Genomic DNA, 21,520 nt, shown 5'->3' on the forward strand with positions numbered 1-21,520 from the left:
ATGGGAAAACCCAACAGTTAGCTTCAAGGTTGACTATACAATAATAGTTATTTTATTATCTCAACTATGCCCGTTTACATTGTTGAAATCAGTAATTTAGTTGGTGTGAATACAATCTACTTTATAATTAATTCAGGCTTTGGCCATTTGAAAGCTAGCTGGTTGCTAGCTCATTAAGTATAAAAAATCTGGCCATGAACCGCAACAATGTAGTTTAAAAATAGAAGGGAGTTAGTGTGATATGGCTTATAAATTTAATTAAAATCCAAATTTGTATATATATTCTTTCATAAATTTGACAGTATCCAGATTCAGACTTGGGAGCATTAAATCAATAACGTATTGACAGATAAGAAAAATAAAATTTGATTGAAATATATTAATAAGTACACTATAACGCAAAGAGGAAAATCTTTCATTGCTTGAATTGGCAAAGGGCTAAGATATGGACTTTTAAGTTTAACTCAGTCTGATTTAAAAAATAAAAAAGAGGTTTGCATCATCTTATGTCTTTGTTTTGATGGGAATTTTCAACGTGAACCATTTCCATTTGCTGAGTTCTCTACAGGTATATATAGTTATTTATGAGCCAACAACTTGGTATAGAAATATAAAAAAACATTCAGTCAAACGGTGACCAAGTGTGATGAGTAGATGATAATGCAACTAAAAGAATGTTTCTTCGATCTCTTCATAAACAATGGCTATCATGGGTTCGCCTGCTTCTATATATTCCATAATCAATGCGGATTGATTGAGGCACAGAAAGAGCCATCAAACAGGGGCGACCTGACACACAAAACAAACAACATAGGATGGCTCAATTAAGGAATGTGGGAATTCTTGTTGTAATAATTGTGGCTGCAGTGTTACTAAAGACCACAGAAGCTGAAGATTACGAGGTGGGGGGTACCACAGGTTGGACAAGCTTTCCTCCAGGAGGTGCCTCTTTCTATTCCAGATGGGCTTCAAATTTTACCTTCAAAGTAAATGACACTCTAGGTAAGTAAGTATCTACGTGTACAGCAAACAACCTTGTTGCTCCTTAAGAAAGTCAAAACCAAAAAATTCTGTTGTTTAAATTCATAATTCTCTATTTCATGTTACTTTGAGAATATACTAAGCTATTCCAATATGATCATGAAGCATTGAAGCTAAATATTTAATTTTTCTTATCACTTTGTATGATGATGTTTGTGATGGCACCCTTCTTTTGCAGTGTTCAACTTCGAGTCTGGAAGTCACAGTGTGGTGGAAGTTACCAAGGCTAACTATGAAAACTGTGGAGTCGACGACAATATCAAATCCTTTAATAGAGGACCAGCTAGAGTCAGCCTTACAGGCCCAGGGGAATTCTACTATTCCTGCCCCTTCTCAGGCCACTGCAGCAGTGGCCAAAAGCTAAGCGTTATAGTCACTGACTCTTCTTCACCAGCACCAAAGAAAACTCCAACTCAAGGTCCTTCCACTTCTCCTCCTGCACCAAAGAGTGCTACAGTTGAAGGTCCTTCACCTTCTCCTTCTGCATCTGGTTCAGTTCCTAGTTCAAATCCCACTAAAACAGCCCCAGCACCCCAAACTGATTCATCTGCTACAGCCTCTCCACCACAGGGCTCAGCGACCACTCTCTCTTCTACCTTCTCTCTATTCATCTTCACCATATTCATCAATTTCCTGTCTCAATTTTAAGACACTTATTGTTATCTGTGTGGTATCAGTAGCAATATATTACCTTAAACCCTAAATATATTATCAATACTCTCTCTTTCCAAAATATTTTCTTTATATATAGAAATTCATGTGAATCTTGTTAACTTAAAGAACGAGACATGCATATATGATTCACATGAACTTCGTGAAAATAAAGAGAATGTTTCAGAAATAGGATATTGGAGAATTCCTACAATCATGATACACTATTCCGTAGTGTATTTCATTAAGCATATTAGATTTCCAAAATTTTGGCTTGTGATAAGATTCTTCAAAAATATTGTTTCATTGATTTTCCATGCGGATTGAATTGAGATGATTGTGATTGAATAAACAACTATTCTATTGTGGGTTTTACCGATTCAGTTTCTTTTATTTATGTGTAACATGTTGTTCCACCAATGTCTTACTTTTTCTGCTAATGAAAATTTTAGCTGAGGTTGCGTTTTAACAATTGGGTTTAATGTATAATATGGAACGTGTGAACGTGTCATGTTCAAAAATTATACACCAGAGATGGCGAGATTTGTCAACTAGTATATCTATACATATATATATATATATATATATATATATATATATATATATATATATATTGATATTTTGACTTTGAGCTTTTACAAGTTATAAACAGAAATCTGAGGTGTAGAAGAATCACATGCAGGATGCAAAAGTTTTAATGTAATTTGTTGCGGTACGATGTGAGTGGGGTGCCTTCCAATAATTTAAATTTGTACTATATCCCTTCCAAAATCATCTTAATTTTAGCAATATAAAAAGTTTAAAAATTTACTATGTCATGTTCCAATAAGGTATTTTTTAATATGATCTTAAATTAATTATTTTCTCTTTTTTATTTGAAATAATACATTTATGAAACAAATAAGGATTTTATGTAAAATTGTTTTAAAAAGTTATTGTTTTTTTACGTGTAGAACGGAAATGCCTTCTTTGATGTGTTGGTGCGTGATTCAAAAAGATTAAACTTCATGCATTAATAATTAAGACAAAAAGGAATGACTTAATTTTTTATAATTAAAAGGAATGAGTTATTTATTACCATTAGAAGTTATATTTGGGTTTAAGTTCATGTATTTTATATGGTGCGAGTATAAAAAATTTGAACAGTGTTAATGAATTTTATATTATTTGTATTTTTTTTCATGTATTTTAGTGTGTAATATAATTTTTATTTAGTCTTAAACTTTTAAATTTTTATTTAGATGTTGGTTAGATTTAATTTTTTTAATACTTAAATGTCTTAAATAATTATATTTTATATAGTTTGTGGATTTTGTGGAACTTGTCATAAATGAAATTTAATTTAAAATATACGCTTTTTCAATATAGCTTTTCTACTTTGAGTTTTGACCCCTCTTCCATTTTAGAGTTAGATGTGTTTTTGGTATGATTTTTATTAGAACTAGCGGGAAGACAGGGACTCACGTGTCTGTGTATCCGCATTTTTCATTTTTATTATTTATATATTCATATAATTTTAATAAATATTAAATTATATGAAAAGATATGTAAATTATCTAAATGCACCATTGATAATAGTTTTATTAAGATTTTATGTTAATTTTTTTTATATTTTCATTTTATTGTTTTTGAATATTAAATTTTGATTTAATTTGGGTGTAATCTTGAACTTTGTAAGGTTATCAAGATTAAAATTAAGGTTTAAAAAAAATGGACCAGCAAACAATGTCAAAACATAATGCAAATGGTTGTATGTTGGAAGTGGTAGAATATGTCACCATATCAATTGAATCCACAGCTTCCATGGCAAAAAAGTTGAAAAAAATAAAATAATAATCTAAATACAAATTACCAAACTTCCAACTTATGTAATATCTAATAGATCAAAGCATCAGTAGACATAAAAACTTTGTTTGCAAAGCTGAGCTTAGGATTCATACAAAAATATAAAAAAAAATTAAGAAAGCAATAAAAACAAAAATGTACAAATCCTATAACAATGAGACACGTCTCTGCTTCGAACGTTTTGAGAAGTGCGAGAAGGAGGAAGCAATGGTGGTTGTTGTACAGTGGTGATTGAAGAGGGACTAAGATGGGTGAGAGTAGGAGAAGAACATGGAGCATGAAGGAAGAGGGTTCAAAATGTGTCAAAATTTATGAGCATTTTTTTCTTTGGATGCAACGGTTGAAAACTACTTCTTATAAAGAAGTGGAAGAAAGTGGTAACCGCTCAACTACTTCTTATAAGGGAGTGGATGTAACTATTGAAAACTACTCTTTCGTAAGAAAGTGAAGGTAAATGGTTTTCAAATATTTTATTAAATTTATTTCTCTCTCATGCAACAGACACTCTCATTATGCAATTAATTTTCAAAATAAATTATCTCTTTCAATTCATAACCACTCATTCACCTCTCTTTCAATTCATAACCGTTCCTCCACCCCTCTTTTAATTCATAATTGTTCCTCCACATCTCTTTCAATTCAAAACCGCTTTTCCACCTCTTTTTCAATTCAAAACCGCCCCACTATGTATACCAAATATTGTAGAAAAAATAAGAAATGGCACAATGACCATAATACAATAATAAAATTAAATATTAATATAAGGATAAAATGAGAAAAAAATTAAGAGGAGTTAAGAGGGGAATAAGAAATGACATAATGACCATAATACAATAATAAAATTAAATATTAATATAAAGATAAAATAGAAAAAAAAATTAAAAACGGTTAAGAGGGGAATCCCCTCTATATATAGGTATAGTTTATCCTATATTCAGGAGAGAGAGAAACGGTAAGAATTCAATTGGATATTATAGAATATATCCAATTGTTAAAATGTTAAAAAAGTTCAATGTTATTAGTTTTTGGGTCTTTATTGGGTTCATCCCTTTTTCTATGTATGCCACATGTTTAGGTAGTGCTTTTTCTTATATATACACTCCTGTTTTTTACTTTACGCAATGCGCAATAGTTTTATGTTTTTTCAGTTTCTCATTTTTTCTGAATCTTTCTTCTTTCTCTCTATTTTCTAAAATAGTTTTAAAAACTAAATTGATTTAAATAGAAAACAAATGAAAATAGAATTCTCATTAAAAAAATGACTTTTTATACATCTCAGATAAGGATGGTAATGCGGGCTCATCCGTCACGTTTGGCCCATCCGCATAAAGAATGCATGCTCATTTTATTAACTTGTTCCTATAAGAAAAATATTTAAAAAAAAATTCATTAATTATAAAAAAAATTATTTCTCTGAAAAGTTAAAATTTATCCATATTTTAATTAAAATAAAAATATGAATTCATGTATGAGGATTGTTAGAAAGTTTGATTAAAAATAATTAAAGTTTTATTTTACATATATTTTCTGTATCTAAATGAATCTGACTACCTTATCAAAGTTTTGCTACAAAATCTTTGAATGAATATGACTAAATTTTTAAAGAGTATCTTATTAGAATCTCTTCTTTGTTTTTATTAACAAATTTTAAATAGAAGATTTTAATTAAAACTAAATCTATTCTCACTCTTAATATTAACTTTTTTAGATTATTAAAATAAAACATTTCATTTTTAATAATTTAAAATTCAATTTTTTAAAATAAAGATGATATTGCAATAATGAGTGAGTGAAATATTATTTTTTTTTTAAAAATAATAATTATTTTATTTATTTATTCGGGACAGCGAGTTAACCCGCCCCACTTCGATGTTGGTCCGTATAAATTGTAAATTATGTAGAACGAATTTAAACGGATCAATGAATTATAATAATGAGTTCGTCCTACATTACCATCACTAATCCTAAATGTAGTACAACCACAAAATCAGAAGTTATAATTTTTTCAAAAATCAATTATTCCCAAAAATTAATAGTTTGTAAGAAACATATACAAATGTTATATTAACATGTTTTGACTTTACGTTGAGTGAATAGACTCAACCAAAGAGTCCGTAAGGAATGTACTTCTGATTTGTGAAAAAAACACACTGCAGCGTTTAACATAAATGACTGGAATAGTAAAATAAAAAGTTCGGACTGACATAAGGGATATTTAGAGATAAATTAAAATGATGAAGAAGGCTATCTTTGGATTGAGGAGAGAATTTGTGAGGAGGGGAGAGAGTGAATTTGTGAGGATTAGAGATGATGTGTGAGGATATATGAGATTGTTTGGATTGAGGGATGATAGAGAGGATTTGTGAGGATGATTTATTGTAAGTTTACAAATTTATCATTGTTATTAAAAATATTTAAACAATTAATTATGATTTTTTGTGTGTATATTTGAATTAATTATTTTTTTAATATATAATATTCATAATTACTTATATTTTATAATAAAAAATTAAAAATATAATAGAAAATATTTTTGTGTTATATTGAAATAAAATTATCAAATATATTAAAATTTATGAAAATAATATTTATTATTATATTCATATAATAACTATATATATTTTATTAATATTATAATTTTTTTATTTTCATTATTTATAATTGTAGGTTGTTATTAATGTATAATTAAATATTTTTTAAATTATAAATAAATTTATGTAATATTTAATTTTGATATTGTAATAAAATACATGTTCAAAGATATTTTGATAAAATACAATCATCTTACAGTTATCCTCACAAATTTCTTCATTTTATGAAGAATAAAAAAAATCACTCACTCTCTCCTCCATCAACTTCCACACGCTCAAAACCCTTAAAACAAATAAAAAAAAAAAAAAAAAAACATCCCTCCTTCCTCTTCCATCAAAACAAACACACTCTTAAGTTTTTTTAATAAGTGGGTGTTTATTAAGAAAAAAGTGAAACAGTATTTTGATGGAGGAAAATAGGTACAATGACATTCTCCACTCTCGTAGAAAACAACAAATTGGTATGTTTGAAAGTCTGTGCAGTGTGCTGTACTTCGAAGATAGTCAGAGTTGGAATATGATAAAGCTTGAACCATGAAGTTTGACGAATTCTCAATCTCATTCTAATGTTGACAAAAAAACCTCACCTTCGTCTCACATTACTTCTCCGTGGGAAGTGGAAACTCCCATCTTGGAATTTTCCATCCAACTTCTGCCTTTTCACTGCCCTTCCTTGCTATCACTTTATAATAAATTCAACTTTACAACTTGAACGCAACGAAGAAGCAAAAATATATAAAAAAAATGCTGAGGAAGAATAAGATATTGAGCCCACTTCCATGGCTCGTGAAGAAAGAAGGAAGCGGAGACTGGTAAACGGTACAAGTCAAATTGATTCGGTGAGATCTGTAATTGGTAACGCGGCTATCCCTCCACAATTTTTTCCTAGTCTCAAATCTCGGCACCCTCCAACTCTGCCAAATTCCCACATCACACTAATTTTGTTCACCTAACTAATTATCTTCACCTCCACCGCCCAATACACTTCTATTTTCTTTTTAGGAATCCAAACTAGATTATATAATATAATTTCGTTATAATATTAAAAAATTATGTACTCGTTATATTTAAAAGAAAAGTTATTAAAGTTTTTATTTTATTAAATAAATAAATAAAAATTATTTATTAAAAAGTTTAATGATTTAATTATTCTTTATTTTTAAACCGTTTTTTTTTCTCATTTTACAGGTAATTTTATTATATAGGTAGTTATTAAATGAAAATATATCTTATACTTAACCTGTTATCTTTTCGAAAAGAATTAATCTAACTGTGATATAGATAATCTTATCTTAAATAATCTTTTTAATAGGCTATACATAATCTAGTATAATCTTATTACTAAACTATTATCTTAAGTGCTCTTCTTAACAGAAAATATACAGTCTTTAAGTAATCTACTTTTATCTTAAAAAATCTTTTAGAAAAGTTGTAGGTGTTATGCTATAAATACCAACGTAGAGCATTGGCCTTAGACATTGCAACTTCATCGAGTAGAAAGAGAAAAGAAGAGCACAAAGATCTAGTCCTACAAACAAACAGGGGCGACTTACCTCCAAGAACACATATCCATGGCAAGAAGCTTGTTCCTTGTGCTATTTGCAGTAGCCACCCTTCTTCATGGCTCCGCTGCACAGACCAGACACGTGGTGGGTGATTCCACTGGCTGGACCATCCCTTCCGGCGGTGCTGCAACCTACACCACCTGGGCTTCCGACAAAACCTTCACAGTGGGTGACACTCTTGGTACGTTAATCTTCCAAATCTTTCTGTTCATTGGTTTATTATTTATGTGTCATTAAATTACAAATTTATGAATTATAATTTTTTTATTAATGACTTTTGCAGTGTTTAACTTTACCAACGGCCGACACGATGTGGCTAAGGTGACGAAATCAGCTTATGACGCATGCAACGCTGCCACCACCCTTTTCACCCTTACCTCCGGTCCAGCGAGCGTGGTGTTGAACCAGTCAGGGGAACAATATTACATTTGCTCCTTCGGAACACACTGTTCCCTCGGTCAGAAATTGACAATTAACGTTGTTAACAGAAACTCTGCTACTCCTTCCCCTGCCCCTCAACCCAGTAGGAGTGGTTCTCCACCAACGGCTAGCCCTGTCCCCACACCAACACAAGCACCTACACCAGCACCAAGCACTGTGCCAGCACCTGCTCCAGGCCCATCCTCTGGACCAGTTACTTTCACTGTTGGAGACACCTCAGGCTGGATCGTTCCTTCTAATGGTGCTGCAGCTTACACATCCTGGGCTTCTGGCAAAACCTTCAAGGTTGGAGACATACTAGGTAAGTCACCATCCATCATTAAATTAAACACTTACACATTTTTAAGAGATTTATAGTTGGTCAAAACTTGAATCAAATAATTAACCAGAAAACATCTATGGTTTGTGTTTTGAAGTGTTCAACTACCAATCTAACACACACAACGTTGAGGAAGTGACAAAGGAGAATTTCGATTCTTGCAACTCAACCTCTCCTCTTAAAACTTACACCACTCCACCTGCCAGAGTGACTCTCACCAAATCCGGTGCTCACTATTTCATCTGTGGCTTTCAAGGGCACTGTCCTGCAGGTCAAAAGCTTGCCATCAATGTCACCGGCAACAGCGCCACCTCGCCTTCCCCCATCGCCACCCCTCCTTCCGCCACCACCACCCCTCCTTCCCCCACCACCAACCCTTCTACGCCTTCTCCTACAGGCTCTCTCGCCCCTCCCCCATTGAACTCCGGAGCTGCATCTCTCGGACTTGTTGGAGTTTCTGCCACCCTTCTTTCACTTGCCGCGGCTTTCTTTTATTAGAGACATGAGATTCTTATATTAGGAACATGAGATTGTAATTAGGAGTGTTTGGAACTCGCGATTATTATCGCCCTTCCATTGTTTTTCATGAATTCACTTTGTTTATTTTTTTTAAGGATGAGAATAAAGTGAGCTTTCCCTTAATCCGCTGCAGTTTTGTTTCTTTTTTTTTCCTTTCTTGTTTTATCCTCTTGATGACTAAAATTGTTAGCTATATTTGTAAATTGGAATTGGAGATACATATATATATTTGAATGATGAACAAATCGATGACGCCTTTCGCTGTCAATCTTTTGTTTGGTGGTGCCAAAATTGGGTTTGATTATAGAATTATAGGAAGAAAGTTGATAACTTACCCCGTCTGAAAAAAATAAATTATTTTGAAAACGAAAGTGCTTGCAAAAGAAAGCGTGACACACGGAAGTCATAAACGAAAGTGCTAGACCCTTTTGTTGTTGTGTATGTGAATGTTGGGGTAGACTCACTTCCACTTAAACTATTAAATTATATTGAACTTTGAAATATGGGTTCCCAGTTTCTCATGTATGATTATAAATTAGATTAGAAAAAACCCCACAAGTTTAGGTATCCTATGCAGGACCCTATTAAATAAAAGTTATGCAACATGCCAACAACATAATGTTCTGTATCTATAAATTAAAGTAACCATAACCATCTTGTTCTATCTTAATGATTTTACTTTTTCATTATTTTTTATATTTCTTCGTGTCTTTTATTTTCATCTCTTTTACTTCTTATTTTTGTCTTTATTAACTTACTAATTTAAAGTTCCAGCATCACTTATCTGATTTAAATTTCTTTACTTTTACTTCACAATTTAATCGTATAGTCAAAATTTTATCTCCTTATATAGAGGTGAGTAAAATTTTACACTTTATGCGTAGACTTTATAGATTATTCCCTGAAAACGTTAATGATTTGATAAAACTTAGTGATTACGCATCACTAATGCAAAATAATTATGTACTAATCAATTAAATCAACGTAATTTTTAATAAGATTATGATAAAAATGGACAAATATACTATAAGACTATTATTACTTATTATACTACAATAAAAACTTGAACAAAAACTTATTAATAAATATAAATTTTGTCACTCTTTATATATTATTTGTCATTATTTTTTATGTTATAAAAATATTATTTATAATAGTTCTAAAATTAGAAAATGACACAATAATTATATTAGAAGTTAATATATATATATATCCTAAATAATTACTAAAAAGTATTATATAAATGAAAAAAAAAATCCTAATAATATAATTAATATAAATTTATTAAATATTTATAAATTAATGTTTATTTATTACTAGTCACAAAGTATTAATTATTATAATGCTAAAATATTTGTGTCACGTATTCAAAGGAAAAAATATTAAATTAGTATTATTGTATTTTTTTTATATAAAGCTTTCATTTTAGGCATATGTATGCAACTTGACATATCAGGTAGGCTGACACCCCAAATAACAATAATCATTTGTCATCACATGAAAAAATATTATTAAAAGAAAAAAGAAAATACAAAAAAATATGGGGGATTAGACCAAAACCCATATGATTACAAAAACGACATATAGGTAAATTATACCTATTCATAAAGAACTCTAAGAATAGACTAAATGAAAGCCTATTATACCAATGAAATGAGTCTCTATGAATAAATGTTAAGTGAGGCATTTTATCCGCACACGCATTCTCTTCATGAAAAATATAAGTAACCCTAAACCTTATTTTCCCACAGTAATTAAGACAAGTGTTCCACCAATTACGAAGCATCCACGAAATCTTAGTACTAGCAGTAAATGCATCACTAACCAAGGCAGAATCACATTCAAGCCATACATTAGTAAGACTCATCTTTTGAGCTTTCTCCATAACATATATAACTACATAAAACTCAACAACCAAAACAGTTTGAACGTCAATAAACGCATAAAAACTACCAATAAACTCCCCCATACTAGCAAGACCAGGATATCCCTAGCCGCACCATCAATGTTAATTTTAACCCAGCCTAGTGAAGGAAACTCTCATCTAACAGTAAGAGAACGAAGAACTTTACCACTACGAGTATTAATATCAAAAAACTTAATCACATTGAAATCCAACATATCCTTTTTCATTGAAGCTTTAGACTAATTTCTCATTAGACACGTGAGATCTTATGACCGAAATAGTCTGAGAAACATCAATTTATCCTAAAATCTAACATAATTCCTCATACGTCATATCATCCAAATAGAAAAAACGTTATCACAACCAACTTAATCAATTTAACCAAAGGACTATCACTCTTAATAAAAGAAAGAAGATCATCCTTATTAGAGAAATGAGAATTAATAAAAATCTGGAGAACTCAACTCCAAATATGTAAAGCAGTAGAACATTTGAAAAATAAATGTTTAATAGATTCTTCCTGCTTTCCACAAAACAAACACATAGAACACATATGCAAATCTTTATTCTGAATGTGCTGATCTGTAGCCAATGAAAAATTTCCAGAGTATTAGAGTTTTGGAAGGAGGAATATATGAAGACCAAATGATTTTACCCCAACCACAGGGAACTCTTGGATCTAAGAAAAAAGTCCTAGCCGATTTTAGAGTGAAATGACCATACTCATCTAGAGTCCAATTAGGAATATCATGTTCCTCCTGATAAGTGTCTAATTTCAGTAATATTTCATATTAAAATATAGGCACTTATGAGGATTTATTGCTAATTTACATATAAAATAATCTCTAATTTATGAATTTATACCTTTTTACATTTTGTATGATCTTTATTTGAATAAGAGTATTTTATTCCCAAATTTGGTGTTAATTGCAGATTTCTAAGGAAGATTGGAGATTTGGATTAAAGATGAATGATTTGAGCCAAAAAGATAAAGATAGAAGGTCCCAGAATGAAAGAAAAAAAGAAAGAAAGAAAGATTGGGCCTTTTTATGTTTTATCATTTAGCCCATTAGCGCGACACAATAAACAACCTAACCCTAGAAAACTAGGATAAATAGAGGGCTAGAGGCTCAACCTTAGGGTGCTAGATTGAGAGGAAAACACCATAAAGTGAATTGTAACCCAATTGGGAGAATGGAAGGTGATAGAAGTATGCGTGGCTAATTCTACCCTTTGGGATTGGGAGTAATCTGCTCAAACTCTTATGTATTGAGGTGATATTTTATATATTAATATTCAGTTTCTTGATTGATTATTGGTATTGTTGTTTTACTTTTAATTTTTCGTGACAAATTGAGAATCTTAAATATGACCGGGAGGTATTTTTAGGGTTCAGACCTAAACAACAATACTTAACATATTTGAGTGCTAGGAATAGACTTGAAATGTTAATTGCTATTAAACGTCTGAGCTTCGTTCTAAGTTGTTCTTATAATTATGCGAGGGATCGATAGTTAGGGGACATTCTTAAGGATTTTATATGCGAGGAATCGATATAAATGATTTTTATACGGGCATCAATTTCAATTAAAGAACTTAATATTAACATGCTAATCAAAATACATGAGAGTGAGAGAGATGAAACTTAATTCCAATTTTTCCAATTGAAGCAATTAATTCTTTGTTTGTTTTCTTATTGATCAGTGCCAACATAATCACTTCAAACTCTTTTTTATTGTTCTGTTGTTATATTTAGCGAATATTGTACTCGATGATTCACTGTTCTTTGTGGGATCGATATCCGTCCTTAGGGACAATTATTACTTCTGACAAATGCGGTGCACTTGCCGTAAAAAGTCATCACCTCCCTAATCATGATATTAGTAAAAAGATGAGGCATTTGCGGTAAAGACAAGGGAATATTTCAATCATAACCAATCCAAAATTAGGAGACTATATCCGGAATACTATCACCATCAGATAACCCTGCAATGTTTGATAAAGAAGTAGTAGAACACCATTTATCATTCCAAAAATTAATAAGAGTACCCGTGCCAACAATCCAGTAAGTATGATCAAGAATGGTTTCATAAAACTATTTAATTTCATACCAAATAGATGAGGATCTATAAACCACTATAAGTTATATTTTGATTTAAGAACTTTGGCTTTCAGGAGAAGAGACCAAGACTTATTACTATAAGCAAAATTCCAAGCAAACTTAAGAAGATACACATTATTTTCATGATGGAGATTAATAATCTTCAAACCTTCATTCTTAAGAGGAGAACAAATCTTAGCCCAATTAACTATTTTTATGCCTTTTTTTTTTTCGGTATATCACTCATCCAAGTAAAATTTCTACACTACTGTTTGACTTGCTTAAGAATTGAAACATGCCATTTATACATATTAAAACTATACGTTAGAAATCCAGTAATGACCGTATTAACCAACTGAATCTGACCCATCATGCTAAAAGATCTTCCTTTCCAAGATGCTAACTTCAATTTGATTTTATCAGCCAAAGGCTGTAGAAAATTGACACTTTGTAAGCCACATTACCTCCCCTAACCTTTTTAGAAAGCATGTTAATAGTTTCAGAAGAAACACTAATACAATCTTGAAAATTGAAAGCCTATCCGTCAATATTTTGTAAATAATCTTAAATTTTAAATTACCGACAGCAATTGGCTTGTAATCTTTAATGGAATCAGCACCCTAAATCTTAGTAATGAGAGGGGCCACATTGCTATCATTCTAAGAAGAACCCAATTTTGCTTAAAAAACTGCTGAACAGCTTTGCAAACATCCGACCCAATAATGTCCCAACAAGAATGAAAGAAAACACCCCCAAAATCGTTTGGACCAGGAGCACTATTACCATTAAGATTAAAAAATGCATTTTTAATCTTCAAATAATTCGGGCATTTAATCAACATAGTATTCTCCTCAGAGAAAACCATTTCAGAGATATAAGTTCCAATAAACTCTTCTATACTACATGTAGCCTGATCATTAGAACTAGACCCAGCATAAATATTTTTATAAAAATCCAAGATATGATTCGCAATGAGTTTAGGATACTCAATAACCTCATTCTCAATCCTTAGTTTGTGAATCTCACTAGAATTATTTCGCCTCTTTACCACAACATGAAAAAAAAACAATATTTTTATCCTCATCTTTAAACTAAAGCATCTTGGCCCTCTCTTTCCAAAACAAGTATTGACAATGAAGAACATGATCAAACTCCTCCTTAACAATCCTTTCTTGACAAATAAGCCCATCAATATCAATATTATTGTATATTTAAATTTATTATCTTTATTTCTAAGGTAATATTATTTTCATTTTGTCACATCACAATTAATATGGATAAATATAAAAGTTTTCACTATTTTTTAATTTGTCAATTTTTTTCTATTAATACATGTCACAAATAATTACATATTAACATAAAATATCATATGATAAAACTATTTTTCTTTTGATAAGAATATTAATAAAAACATTATTGAATGTTTATAAATTTATAATGATCATATAATATTATTATTATATCATTAGTAATTATTTATAAAAAGTAAGAAATTTATTTTACTTTTTAGATAAAAAATTATTAATGAGATAACTAAATTATCTATCTATTCATACATTTGTACTTGTTATTATGATATTAATAAATAACTTATTAACTTCTTAAAAATAATAAACATAAATAATGACAAAATTAGTTTTACAAAATGATATAAAACAATACTTAATAATTTATTATTTTTATCAATAACATTGTTTTCTTTATCCTCTTTTGAATCAATACTTTGATCATCATTTTCTTCCTTGTCGTCATCATCAATAACTTCTATAGGCATTATTGGATTTTCATTAGTTGTGAATTAAGTTAAGTCATTTATATCCAATGAAAATTCATGCTCATTATCTGAAGCATTAGATACAAATGAGATTGAGTCAATGTATTTGTTTTCTTGACACACTTCATTTGAACATTAATCTGACATATATTATACCAATCTCGTGGCTTTATTTTCACTACAATAAGTCATTAGGGTCTTTGGTGTCCTTAACATAATACACTTGTTGAGCTTGATTAGCTAAGACACATGACTCATTAGTCCTCAATTTATGCTTATTATTATTAAAATAAATCCATATTTTTCTTCCTTGTACCCTTCTAATTCCCTTGGAGTACACATCACACCAATCACATTTAAATAAAATAATATTATTTTCTGTAGAATAATCTAATTTAACGATATCAGTCAAGACACCAAAGTAAACTAAATTACTCGTATTCTCATCACCTTTTGTTACGAAGTGGACTTTAAGCCTAACTCAACCCCATAAAACCGGCTCATAGGATTGAGGTTTGCACCCACTTATATACAATGAAAGGCTCTAATCTCTAGTCGATGTGGGATCTCCAACACCTTTAACTAAAATTTCACTATTTTGTGATTTCAAATATATATATATATACATATATATATACATACATATATCATTTACATTAAACTTCCAACCATTTATTAAAATTATATATCTTGAAAAACATTTGAATCTAGTCCACAAGCTAAGTGAATCATGAATCATTTATTCTTATGTCACTTTCTTTTTTCAAAAGGGCAAACTATTGAAAAAAAAAAGGTGAATATGCTTAATCTATATAATAATAATCAAAGAAATTAAATTAATTCTTACATACTTTTTTAACCATTGAAATTTTTTATTAATGTCTTTGTAACATTTTACGAAATTTCTTTATCCAATTCTTGTTTGTGTTGTCTAATAATAAAATACATTATTATAACGAAACATATAGTTACAATAATATAAATTTTTAATTTAATAAAATCACTTACTCAATAAAAGGTCTTCATCACAATTTTGGAGAACAAAATTTCTTGTTTGCTCTTATTTTACTACATTTAACTCAGCGTATTTTCTAATTGCAATAGTTTTTCAAGTTGTAGAAATTTTTTAGATTTGATTTATTTAAGTGATGTAGGTAATCTTCATAATTTCTTCCATGTTTATTTAATATTGTCTCAATTTCATCAAAATATCTTTAAGAAAAGTGCACACATTCTTGTACAATACATCCTATTCGATATGATTTGATCTTATGGAAGTACATTTCAATTGGATATGTCAAACAATGTTGTACTTGGTCTACAATGTTTGTCTCATGTACTAAGTGAATGGGTAAATGAACAATTATGTCAAAAAAAAAAAGGAAAGAATGAATATTTTCTTTAACTTTTTTTTAGCAATTGTAAAGTGTCTAAAGTCAATGTTTTAGACCACAACTCTCTAACCGAACTTAGTTCAATTAGGGTCTCACAAACTTTCTTTCAAAATACATCATGAATTGAAATGGAGGAAAGTGATATAAATATACATGACTATCATAACATTTCATCCTATATATTTTTCCTTCTTAGATGTTTAAATCAACTAGAAAATGACAAAATATTTGTTTTTTCTAAGATATTATTGTATAACATGCATATGAAAATATATATTTTTCTTATTGAGTCATGGTTGTATGAAACTTTGAACATATGAATAATATTAAATCAGAAGTTTATATTATCTTGTCTTTTTTAAAGATCCATCAATATTCATATTATGTTGTCATATTTTTTTTCAGTAGATTGTGACATAATTTACCTCTCTAGTAAGGCAATTCAAAATATTGTCTTTCTTCCAATTCTTAAATAATTTAATATTTTTTTCTCACTTTCTTTTTCGGGTAAACTTATCAAACGTCACCTGGATATATTTACCATTAATACAAGTTTAAATATATAGATATTAATTAAAACAAATATGTAAAAAAACAGTAAAAGTTAATGTATGAAGAAAGATAAAAATATGGTTACAATTAAATGAAAAAAATACTAATTGTTATTTTTTTAAAATTTACTTAGTTAATACGTTTTAAATTAGACATTAATTTAATTTTTATATTGAAAATATGTCATTTATTAAAATCATCTCATAAAGATAATATTTAGATATACAAATTTATTCAAGATAACATAAAATAAAAATAATGTTGTTTTATCTTTTGCCTGTATTAGTTTAAATTCACATTTAAAAAAAATATTATCTACTACTAATGTATAAATTTTAAAATGAATCTAAACAAATAAGATAAAAATAATAATATTCATGTTCAAAACTTTCACTATTGCTCAAAGGATAAGATTAATTACCGTGAATTAATTTAGTTTATTTCAATATATTATATTATTTAATGTTGGAACTTAAATTTAAAATAATTATTCAAAATAAAATTATTAATAGTTTATAAAATAGATGCATCTACTTAAAATGATTCTTTTATTGACGCATCATATGTTTCTACGTCGTTATTCTATAATTCATTTAATTTATTATGTACATAATTAGTAGCTCATATATTTTATTTCACATGATAAAACTACATCTCTGTCTATTTTATCAGCTTGAGATCACTGTACTAATATCAAGTTGTACAATAATAATTATAAAAATTATATATTTTTTAGTTTTGTTTAAGTACAGAGTACAAATAACAAAGACTATGTGTTGTAAAACTTATAAAATAATAAAGCTAGTAGTTTTATTTGGCAAGCCTATAAGTAATTGTACAATACCATACTTATTGTTTATGTAAATAAATAAACTGTCTCTAAGACTGCTAGCAAAGTATAGTTTTATTGGCAGGCTATACATTTTTTAGCCCTTATATATATTCTATGAGTATATAAATATACAATTCTTTTTCGGCTTAACCGTATTTATTATCCGAACTATATAAAGTCTTTCACTTTTTATTTAAATGAAAACTTTAATAAAACTATTTTTAACATTATATTGAATAAATTAGTTAAGTAAAACCCAACCTTGTATAAAATAAGTAACATGTATTGGTTTTTCAACCAAATGGTGTGATATTATTCTATTATTACGCAAATGAATAAATTGTAAATACATTCACATTTAATAAAGTGTGATTAGAAACATGATTTTGAAATGAAGAAATTTTACTTTTAAACATACACTACAAAAAAATAAATAAATAAAAATCAATTTTATAGATAAAAAAATTAGTTATTATATTGATTATATTATATTATATTATATAAATTAAAAAAATTATTAAAAATAATTTTATTATTGATAAATATTTTTAAATTGGATTCAAATTATTTATTAAGATTTTTTAAACCAAATTTAGAATATAAATAATTAGTAGTTAAAACCTCGGTAGTTAATTAAATATCAATTTATAATTTATTTATTAATAATAGAAATTAATTTAAAAAATAATAATTTTTTTAATCTCTAAAATAATATCTAATTTAGTCAATATAATAATTAATTATTATTTTTTTCTAAAATTGAATTCTATTTAATCATCATGATTTTGAAATGAAGAAATTTTACTTCTAAACATAATTTTGGATCAAATGAAATTTTTATACAACCACTTTTTTAAAAATTATATATTTTTGTAAATTGATTTTTTTTTTTAAATGGAGAAGTGATTTACATTGAAATCATGTAAGCATGAACTCAATTGAATTTGAATTTTCTTTTAAACTTTGTTCCATTTTTTTAATTAACTGATTAATTTTTATATAAAAATGGTTATTTCAAAAATTAAAATGTATATATGTTTTTTAATTTAAAATTAATGTTTGTATTAATTTTAATCTACAAAATTTTTAAAAAAATAGTTCATTACAAAAACCAAACAAAGTTAAAATTCAATATACGATTTCATTGTAATGCATTTCTCTGTTACGAAAAGAATTTGATTTAAATAAATATATAATACCTAAAAATGTACTTGTATATAAAAAAATTTAAAAGTTATATTACAAAAAATTTAGTTAATTTAAAATTTTAAAAACTTAATTTCAAACTCAATTTATTTAAATACGTAATTTTTTAAAAATTTATTAATGAAATAGCATTATACCAATTTGATATAATTAATTAAAAAAATAATATATTTTAAAATAAGTAAATATATATGATTTTTTATAATAATATTAACAAATTATATAGTCGTTATTTTTTAAAGAAAAGTTATTTAATTTTTTATTTTATTAAATAAAGAAGTTATTTTTTGTTTATTCAACAGTAAAATTGTTTAATTGTTTAACTATTCTATATTTTTAAACCTTTTTTGTCATTTTGCAGGTAATTTGATCATACGGGTAGTTAGTTATTAAACGAAATATATGTTATATAGATACAGATAATATCTTATCTTAAATAATCTTTTTAATAGACTATAGATAATCTTGTATAATCTTATTACTAAAATATTATCTTAAATAATCTTTTTAACAGAATATATATTATCTTAACTAATCTAGTTTTATCTTAAAAAATCTTTTAGAAAAAATGCAGTTGTTATTTCCAATAACAACTTAGTTCCCCTTGAGCTATAAATACCAACGAAGAGCATTGGCATTGGACATCGCAAGTTCATTGAGTAGAACGAAAAGGAGAAAAAAGAGAAAAGAGGAGCAAGAGATATAGAACCAGGGGCAACTTTCCAAGAACACATATCCATGGCAAGAAGCTTCTTCCTTGTGCTATTTGCAGTAGCCACCCTGCTTCATGGCTCCGCTGCACAGACCAGACACATGGTGGGTGATTCCACTGGCTGGACCATCCCTTCCGACGGTGCTGCAACCTACACCACCTGGGCTTCCGACAAAACCTTCACATTGGGTGACACTCTTGGTACGTTAATCTTCCAAATCTTTCTATTCATTGGTTTATTATTTATGTGTTATTCAAATTACAAATTTATGCATTATAATTTTTTTATTAATGACTTTTGCAGTGTTTAACTTTACCAACGGCCGACACGATGTGGCTAAGGTGACGAAATCAGCATATGACGCATGCAACGGTGCCACCACCCTTTTCACCCTTACCTCCGGTCCAGCGAGCGTGGTGTTGAACCAATCAGGGGAACAATATTATATTTGCTCCTTTGGAACACACTGTTCTCTCGGTCAGAAATTGACAATTAACGTTGTTAACGGAACCTCTGCCACTTCTTCCCCTGCCCCTCAACCCAGTAGGAGTGGTTCTCCACCAACGGCTAGCCCTGTCCCCACACCAACACAAGCACCTGCTCCAGGCCCATCCGCTGAACCAGTTACTTTCACTGTTGGAGACACCTTAGGCTGGACCGTTCCTGCTAATGGTGCTACAGCTTACGCATCCTGGGCCTCTGGCAAAACCTTCAAGGTTGGAGACATACTAGGTAAGTCACCATCCATCATTAAATTAAACACTTACACATTTTTAAGAGATTTATAGTTGGTCAAAACTTGAATCATATAATTAACCAGAAACATCTATGGTTTGTGTTTTCCAGTGTTCAACTACCAATCTAACACACACAACGTTGAGGAAGTGACAAAGGAGAATTTCGATTCTTGCAACTCAACCTCTCCTCTTGCCACTTACACCACTCCACCTGCCAGAGTGACTCTCACCAAATCCGGTGCTCACTATTTCATCTGTGGCTTTCAAGGCCACTGTCCAGCAGGTCAAAAGCTTGTCATCAATGTCACCGGCAGCAACGCCACCTCGCCTTCCCCCGTCGCCACCCCACCTTCCGCCACCACCTCTCCGACCACCAACCCTTCTATGCCTTCTCCTGCAGGCTCTCTCGCCCCTCCCCCACTGAACTCCGGAGCTGCATCTCTCGGACTTGTTGGAGTTTCTGCCACCCTTCTTTCACTGGCCGCGGCTTTCTTCAATTAGATATACATGAGATTTTAGTTAGGAGTGTTTATTATTATCGTTTTTCCATTGTTTTTCATGAATTTGTAATATTCCATAAGTACTTGTAACTATTATAATACATATCTACATATTTATAGAATTTTTTAGAACATTCTTCATACATAATTAAGATTTACAAATATTTTCAAATATAAAATTGAAAAGAATATTCTAAAGTACTCCAAAATCTCCAACTACAATGAGATTCTTCAATTGGAAATTATGAAAATAACGTTTTTAAATTCCTATAATATGAGTACAAAATAGTTAAATTTGGATGACAATTTAAATTTAAATAAAATATAAAAAAATTTATTTAAGATTGTTATTTTTAATATATTTTATTTGAATTGAAGTTATTATCACAATTTAGTTCAAATATTTTTCATTAAAATAATAAATAATATTTTTTTTTAAATATAAATATATATAGTAATTTTTAAATTATGTAAAAGTACATTATCTGTGAAATTTTTTATTTTATAGTATATAATATCAATATTTTATTTTATTTTATTTAAAAAATTATATATGAAGTTGAAAACTTAAAACTAATTCTTTTATAAAAATAAACTTATCCTATATTAGTTTTTTATATACTAAAATTATATATAAAACATTTTAAATAAATTAGATTAAAAATAAGTTGTGCTAAAAATTAAAAATATTTACTATTCTTTAAAAATGTTTACTAACTTTAAAAATATTTAAAAAGTACTAAATATTTTTAATTTTTAGCACAACCTATCAAACAAAGTTAAATTCAATACAGGATTTCATTGTGATGCATTTCTCGGTTACAAAAAGAAAT

The 21,520-nt window shown here is 28.8% G+C and overlaps 3 protein-coding genes across 3 annotated transcripts; all 3 read left to right on the forward strand.

Moving 5' to 3' along the window:
• Positions 1 to 738: 738 nt before the first annotated feature.
• On the forward strand, positions 739 to 2,069 carry LOC137805918 (umecyanin-like). The gene is made up of 2 exons (XM_068605797.1): positions 739 to 1,002; positions 1,220 to 2,069. The coding sequence occupies exons 1-2, from the start codon at positions 816 to 818 to the stop codon at positions 1,687 to 1,689; spliced, it is 657 nt and encodes a 218-aa protein (XP_068461898.1). The 5' UTR covers positions 739 to 815; the 3' UTR covers positions 1,690 to 2,069.
• Positions 2,070 to 7,511: 5,442 nt separating this feature from the next.
• LOC137807545 (blue copper protein-like) lies at positions 7,512 to 9,095 on the forward strand. The gene is made up of 3 exons (XM_068608231.1): positions 7,512 to 7,874; positions 7,977 to 8,435; positions 8,551 to 9,095. The coding sequence occupies exons 1-3, from the start codon at positions 7,700 to 7,702 to the stop codon at positions 8,949 to 8,951; spliced, it is 1,035 nt and encodes a 344-aa protein (XP_068464332.1). The 5' UTR covers positions 7,512 to 7,699; the 3' UTR covers positions 8,952 to 9,095.
• A 10,285-nt stretch (positions 9,096 to 19,380) lies between these two features.
• Positions 19,381 to 20,819, forward strand: LOC137807546 (blue copper protein-like). Its single transcript, XM_068608232.1, has 3 exons — positions 19,381 to 19,650; positions 19,754 to 20,182; positions 20,297 to 20,819. Exons 1-3 carry the CDS (start codon positions 19,476 to 19,478, stop codon positions 20,686 to 20,688), a joined length of 996 nt encoding a protein of 331 aa, XP_068464333.1. The 5' UTR covers positions 19,381 to 19,475; the 3' UTR covers positions 20,689 to 20,819.
• Positions 20,820 to 21,520: the final 701 nt, after the last annotated feature.

This window comes from Phaseolus vulgaris, chromosome 3 (genome assembly GCF_000499845.2).
Source record: "Phaseolus vulgaris cultivar G19833 chromosome 3, P. vulgaris v2.0, whole genome shotgun sequence".
NCBI lineage: Eukaryota > Viridiplantae > Streptophyta > Magnoliopsida > Fabales > Fabaceae > Phaseolus > Phaseolus vulgaris.

What these genes read in the sequence shown, in the direction of transcription:
- LOC137805918 (XM_068605797.1), top strand. Translation starts at nt 816, where the DNA reads ATGGCTCAATTAAGGAATGTGGGAATTCTTGTTGTAATAATTGTGGCT. An exon ending in CAAAGTAAATGACACTCTAG is followed by an intron (nt 1,003 to 1,219) that starts GTAAGTAAGTAT and finishes CTTCTTTTGCAG; the next exon opens with TGTTCAACTTCGAGTCTGGA.
- LOC137807545 (XM_068608231.1), top strand. Translation starts at nt 7,700, where the DNA reads ATGGCAAGAAGCTTGTTCCTTGTGCTATTTGCAGTAGCCACCCTTCTT. An exon ending in CACAGTGGGTGACACTCTTG is followed by an intron (nt 7,875 to 7,976) that starts GTACGTTAATCT and finishes TGACTTTTGCAG; the next exon opens with TGTTTAACTTTACCAACGGC. An exon ending in CAAGGTTGGAGACATACTAG is followed by an intron (nt 8,436 to 8,550) that starts GTAAGTCACCAT and finishes TGTGTTTTGAAG; the next exon opens with TGTTCAACTACCAATCTAAC.
- LOC137807546 (XM_068608232.1), top strand. Translation starts at nt 19,476, where the DNA reads ATGGCAAGAAGCTTCTTCCTTGTGCTATTTGCAGTAGCCACCCTGCTT. An exon ending in CACATTGGGTGACACTCTTG is followed by an intron (nt 19,651 to 19,753) that starts GTACGTTAATCT and finishes TGACTTTTGCAG; the next exon opens with TGTTTAACTTTACCAACGGC. An exon ending in CAAGGTTGGAGACATACTAG is followed by an intron (nt 20,183 to 20,296) that starts GTAAGTCACCAT and finishes TGTGTTTTCCAG; the next exon opens with TGTTCAACTACCAATCTAAC.